The sequence below is a fragment of the Alexandromys fortis genome, unplaced genomic scaffold (assembly GCF_014885135.2).
Source record: "Alexandromys fortis isolate MF-2015 unplaced genomic scaffold, M_Fortis_MF-2015_v1.1 scaffold_228, whole genome shotgun sequence".
In the NCBI taxonomy this organism is placed as follows: Eukaryota; Metazoa; Chordata; class Mammalia; order Rodentia; family Cricetidae; genus Alexandromys; species Alexandromys fortis.
In genome coordinates, this window is record NW_026068115.1 from 354,959 (window position 1) to 361,303 (window position 6,345).

At 34.5% G+C, this 6,345-nt stretch overlaps 1 protein-coding gene across 4 annotated transcripts in view; it reads right to left on the bottom strand.

The window, feature by feature from the left end:
* Strbp (spermatid perinuclear RNA binding protein) overlaps positions 1–6,345 on the bottom strand; it is a 158,585-nt gene that overhangs the window by 52,776 nt on the left and 99,464 nt on the right. For all 4 annotated transcript variants that reach the window (XM_050124833.1, XM_050124830.1, XM_050124831.1 and 1 more), the window contains exons 6-10: positions 3,394–3,485; positions 2,508–2,603; positions 1,249–1,360; positions 579–676; positions 261–372 (exon numbers count right to left, since the gene is read on the bottom strand). In XM_050124833.1, coding sequence (XP_049980790.1) covers positions 261–372; positions 579–676; positions 1,249–1,360; positions 2,508–2,603; positions 3,394–3,485 — 510 coding nt within the window. The remainder of the gene's footprint in view (positions 1–260; positions 373–578; positions 677–1,248; positions 1,361–2,507; positions 2,604–3,393; positions 3,486–6,345) is intronic.

Consider the following 6,345-nt stretch of genomic DNA (forward strand, 5'->3'; position numbering starts at 1 on the left):
AGGAGAAGGAGAAGGAGAAGGAGAAGGAGAAGGAGAAGGAGAAGGAGAAGGAGAAGGAGAAGGAGAAGGAGAAGGAGAAGGAGAAGGAGAAGGAGGAGAGAGATTGCTGTGAATAAAGTCCTGAAAACTGCTGCAAGAAGAGCTCCGGGTATTGCGTTTTTCCTTGCTGGTCGAGGGTGGATTGACACACACACTACTATCAATGTTAACCCTCAACTCTAATGAGAAACAAAAACAAACAAAAAACCTTTCATACTCACCTTCTTTATCACTAACTGACCAGGAATACTTCTGAAAAGGCTTACTGGATGGAAGGGGGTCCATTTCCAACACTTTATAAATCTGGCCAAAGGCTGATAGTCTAAGTGCATGCTAAAGAATAAAACATTATATTTAATAAAATATCAATAACCATTCTCACTTATATGACATTTAACTCAAATTCTTTACATACTGATATTATATTATACTGGTAGAATTCCCAAATTTAAACATACAAGAAAAGTAACCACACAGAACAATTCAGAAATGGAAGATATGGTATCCCTTCTAAGCAATTAGTGATACCAGTCTCATACCTGTGCACTATGAGTGATTTCTTCTTTTTGCTGAGTGGTCATATAGCTCAGAGCATCTGTTGGGTCTCGCTCACAAGGATCATGAAGGCCAGGACCCCCTAAGGCAAAGGCAAGAAAAAATAAAAATTTAGAAATGAGTTTAAAACATCAAAGTAACAAAAGAGAGAAGGAAAAAAACTGAAGAACTAAGTTAAAAGTCTGCTCAAAGAAGTGGAGTATTAAGGACAATCTGTCATTTGCAGTATTAGCACCTAACTATGCCTATTTTTTACTGTAAGTCAACTAATACCAAAATGAGCCTTACTCCAAAATTTACAACATGATGAATATACCTAATCTGTAAATGGATCACATACTCAACTTTTCCAAATTTATGACTAGACTTGCAATCAAAATGAACTTCATTCTTATCAAATAAGCATTTACATTTCAAATTCAGACTTCTTGGTGAAGCAAATGCATAGTAGACACAGTATCTATTAGTACTCTTTATGTTAGTACATATAAAACAAAAATTAGAACATTGTAGCTGCTAAAATTCTAAAGAACACAATTCCTACACATCATTTTCCTCTTCAGAGGACAAACATTTAGTATATGTTTAGATAAATTAACTAAAATTAAGGTTTTTTTTTCTTATTCTTCTGCCTTGAGAGTTTGAAACCCTTACCAGGAAGTAGTATTCCAGATGCCAAACACTCCATTACTCGTCTCAAGGCCTCCCCAGCGCCCAAAGGTCTATTACAAGTACCTATAGACTTTTCACATATAAGCTCTAGTGGCTAGAAGATATTAAATTACAAATTAGTACATGCACCAAGTGTTAAAAGGATTCCAGTTAAATGTGAGCTGATATTTCTATCTAAAAGGGAAGCCAAAAAGTATAGACAACTGAATATTTAAGGTCCATTTAACTCTTCCTCCATGATTATCTACTTTAATCCAACCATTTTCTAATTCAAGTATTTTTAGCTATTTTCAAAAAATATTTGAGACAAAAACTTTGAATTTTAGTTACAAAAAATAAAGTTACATACATATGATTCATTTAACAAGCTTTTACATGAATAATAGCTAATAAATAACCAAGGTACCAACTGGTCTATCTAAATCCCACTTAAGTTAGGGACACTCAACTATAAAAGTTAAATTCATTTGAATAGCCTGTTCCAAGAGCAACAATTAGAATAAACCAAGAACCACACCTCTGTGTTTGTTACACAAATGTTCATAATCGCTCCTTATTTTATAAATGAGTCCTTACCATTTTAAATTATTTTCATAAATTTTTAAATTGTAGTCCTTAGTGGATCAGGCATAATAATCTTCAAATTAAGTCAATGTTACAATATATGTTATATGTCCTAATTAGTAATTAATATCAAGCAAACACTGCACTTAACCTAATTACAGACATACTTTATTACACATATTATAACATTGCATTTAACCTAACATATTGGATCTGTATCTATATTTCATGAGAATTAGAAAAGACACCAGTCAATCAGATAATCGCCACAGAAATGTAACAAAACATTGCAGCAATGGACCAGTCAAGAAGGCTATCATGGGCAGCAAGTGATCCATGAGTGATTAATGATCAGTCCAGAGTTCAAGTGGAACAGGACTTATTTCTAAAATTTATAAGACCTTTATAAAGATCAGGGGGATCTTAATAAACATACATACATACATACATACATACATACATATGAGATTTCAAATTTATATATATATACATATATATGACAAAAATGACAAAAGAGAAGTTATATGCATAAAAGAATTCATAAAACTGCATAATTAATTCTAGGGCAAAAAAAGAAAATAGATGTCTTAACTACACTCAGAAGATAGTCGTCATTCTATAGTAACATCATTTCTAGAATATATAGCTCTGCTATAGCTTCAGATTTAAGTACTCACCCATCCTTTCAACGGCGCCCATGTGGGTACTCTGTTGCACAAATCACGCAGAATGCGGAGGACAATTACACATGATTTTAATCCATTTGCCCTTGCCTAAAACAAACAAAATGATTCCAATATCCCTGTAGAAATCCATTCCTCATTTGAAACACACTGGTCTTGGATAATTTTTTTAAATGAATACCAATTAGCAAATAATTTACTAGTTATCAAGCAAACCAAGAAAAATCAAATTATGAAAATTAGCAAGTTATGGTTCAGAAAGGCAGGTTTTTAAGTAAAAGGAATATAACATAAAAAGTCTTTTTGTGAACTCATGGCAACTATATTCCAGGCACCATCTTAACTTTCAGCTTTTCTGTGTTTTTATTTTATAAGCCACCATCTACTACTTACAATAGTAAATCAAAAAGAATTCCTTGATAACAAAACATCATGGAGGACAGCTCGGTGGGTAAAGTGCTTCCTTTGCAAGCATGGAGGATTGAGTTCAACCCTTAGAGCCTATGTTTTAAAAGCCAGGTGTGGTGGCACACACTTAGAATCTCAGGGAAACAGCACTCGAAGACCCGGGGGCTTGCTGGCCAGTAAGCCTAGCCTACTTGTTGAGTTCTAGATTGCAGTTAAGAGACTCTTTCTCAAAAATTAAATGCTTCTGAAAAGTAACACTGTTGTAGACCTCTGACCTATGCACATACACGCACACACGCATACAAAATGAAAGCTATTCTAAGGAATTTTATCCAAAGGAACTGATTCATTCCAACAATAACTCTATGAGCTACAAAGTATCTCCATTTCACACAGCATACAGAAAACACTAAGTGGAAGGTGTTCCAAATAAAACTGACACAGAACAGTAAGGAAGAAATAAAGCGCCAACCTGAAACCATTTGGCATGTCGCAGAGAAGCCAAGGCATTCAGGCATTTCTGCCTGTCCAGTAAGTCCGGAGGGTCTTTCATCATAACATTTTCTAGTAGTAAAATGGGATAAGGGAAAACAAATATAATTTGAAAGGGGGTTCTTTAAAAAATTATCAATAACAACCAAAAGAAAGCAGCATTTGAGTGAACTTGTAAGACTCCAGAAATTTTCATAACTTGGTTTTGTTGCTTTTTTTGTAATTAAGTGAACATTATTTAAATAAACAGTCATCAGATTCTGTGCAAAAAAGTACAAGAAAAAGTAAAGGAATTCACTCAACAAAGGAATCAGTAACCACAGCTTCTTATAAACAATCAAGGATCTTACTAATGAACATGTATATGATCATAGAAAACAAAATAAATACACAGTACTTTTTCATTTGGAAAGCTACAAGAACGACATCTGGGAACAATTGCAATAAAAACTTCCTTTTGTTTGTTTTTCAAGGCAGGGTTTCTCTGTGTAGCTTTGGAGCCTGTCCTGGAACTTGCTCTGCAGACCAAATGGCCTTGAATTCACAGAGATCTGCTAGCCTCTGCCTCCCAAGTACTCCCACCCAGCAATTAAAAAAAAAATTTTTTTTAATTTTTTTGTTTGTTTGTTTTTTGGAGACAGGGTTTCTCTGTGTTGCTTGAGCCAGTTCTAGAACTAGCTCTTGTAGACCAGGCTGGCCTCAAATTCACAGAGATCCACCTGCCTCTGCCTCCTGAGTGCTGGGATTAAACGCGTGGACTACCACCGCCTAGCTTAAAAAATTTTTTAATAAAAGAAACTTTGATAACTTATTAGGAGCTAAAAAAGTTGGACCTCTTATGTAATAACAAAATTGAATAAGCTGAAAGTATACTGAGTGTGACCAAATAGGAAATTATTTGCTTCTAAACAATCAAAATCAGTAAAATAACCACCACTAGAAACAGTTACCTTGAAGTTCATTCATTCAATATTTCTTTTTGGAGCCAAAATTTTAAAACTACAAATATAAAATAAATAGAATGTATTTCATATTTATTGATCTCTTGTTCTTTAAGGCAACTAGCTCATAGACTGCTATATAACCATGGTCATTTGATTTGCCTTACTATTTCATAACTATTTGATACGGTCAAAAGCAAAAAAAAAATAGAAACCTGGATAACAATAAATACACATACTTGATACTAAATCCAAGTTTCTGTCACCAAGTTCATTTCCACTAAGTATGGAGAAGCAGGTTTGTTAATTTTTGAAGTCTTGTGATGCATTATTTAAAAACATAGTTCTACAAATGGATTCCTACAGAAAGATTGTCTAACCTTGTGTCAGATTCATTACTCTCTCTTAAGAATGCTTTTAAGTATGAGTCCCGCTAACACTTCTCAATATTCTTCTAACAGTAGATACGGAGTACACTGCATGGTCCAAAGGATGTAAATACTTTTAAATGGTGCACAAGAGCATGGAAACTTTTTAGCTTCCTTCATTATCAGTGACTCTACAGTGGCAAACCTACAGTTTATTCTACTAGTTACAATATTTCTAAAACTGAAGGTATAATGCCCAAATAAAACCACAATTTTAAGGAAGAACCCTATACTACTGCAACAGTAACCAATGAAGTACTACAACTTATTTCCTACCAAATGACCTCCACAGCAGAAGTCTGCATTGTTTCCTATTAACCCCTACCAACAAAAATCACAATGCTAGGTCTGAATTCATTTATGATTTCTACTAATAAAATCAGAAGCTTCTAAAAGAATAATCAGTTATAGACTCATTTATAAACCCAAACAAATATGGTACTCATAGGTGAAAGTCCTGGGCTTGTGTTTACAGGCACAAAATATACAACTGAGTCATTTCAATGTTTTATCATGAAATTGTTTTACTGTAGTCAATAAAGGCATTTGTGTAAAGTTCATATAAAAGCTAAGACATCTCTAAATGAGTCATTAGAATATTCTTATTCTTTTATTGTTTTGTTTTTCAACACAGGGTTTCTTTGTGTAGCCCTGAGTGTCTGGAACTCACTCTGTAGACCAGGCTGGCTTCAAACTCAGAGATCCACCTGTCTCTGGCTCCCAAGCGCTGGAATTAAAGGTGTGCGCCGACACTACCTGGCCAGTTATTAGAATCTCTTGAAAGGTAGATATGACAAAGGTTGACTGACTGTTAAGGTACATAATTCAAATTGGTTATTTTCTTTTTACAACTTGATTTTTAAATTAACAGTAAGTTTTATTCTACCCATTTTAATGAGTTGAAGTGTCAGAAAGAAGGTGACAAAGAAAGAGAAGTACAGAAAGAGGGGAGAGAGGTAAGACCCAGTAAGCCAGAACTCTTTGCTCACCTTAAAGTATCTTATCAAATGGCCAGAGATGGTAAGTACCTTGCCCTAATTGTGACACAGATATTTGCAATGGTGACAAGAGAAAGATATTTTTGATGACTTCTTTCATCTCAAAATCAGATTACTAACATAAATTGTTATTTTTAAAAAAAATCAAGACAACATCTTGCTACAATCAGTCAACAATTGAAAACAACAGATTTTACTAAAAGAGAAGAAAGGGAAAAGCACTGAGGACTTCTAAACAGATTCCTCTTACAACAACATCAAATAGCCATGTTTCTTTATGCTCTGACAGTGAAAAGATCCAAAATGTTTCACTATTCATGAAGCTGGGAACAACAGGGGTATAACAATTCATTTTATATATTTAAGGAGTTTTTTATTATATTATGTGACACATTAACATATGGCATCCCGGGCTGGAGAGATGGCTCAGTGGTTAAGAGCATTGCCTGCTCTTCCAAAGGTCCTGAGTTCAATTCCCGGCAACCACATGGTGGCTCACAACCATCTGTAAAGAGGTCTGGTGCCCTCTTCTGGCTGCAGACATGCACACAGACAGAATATTCCA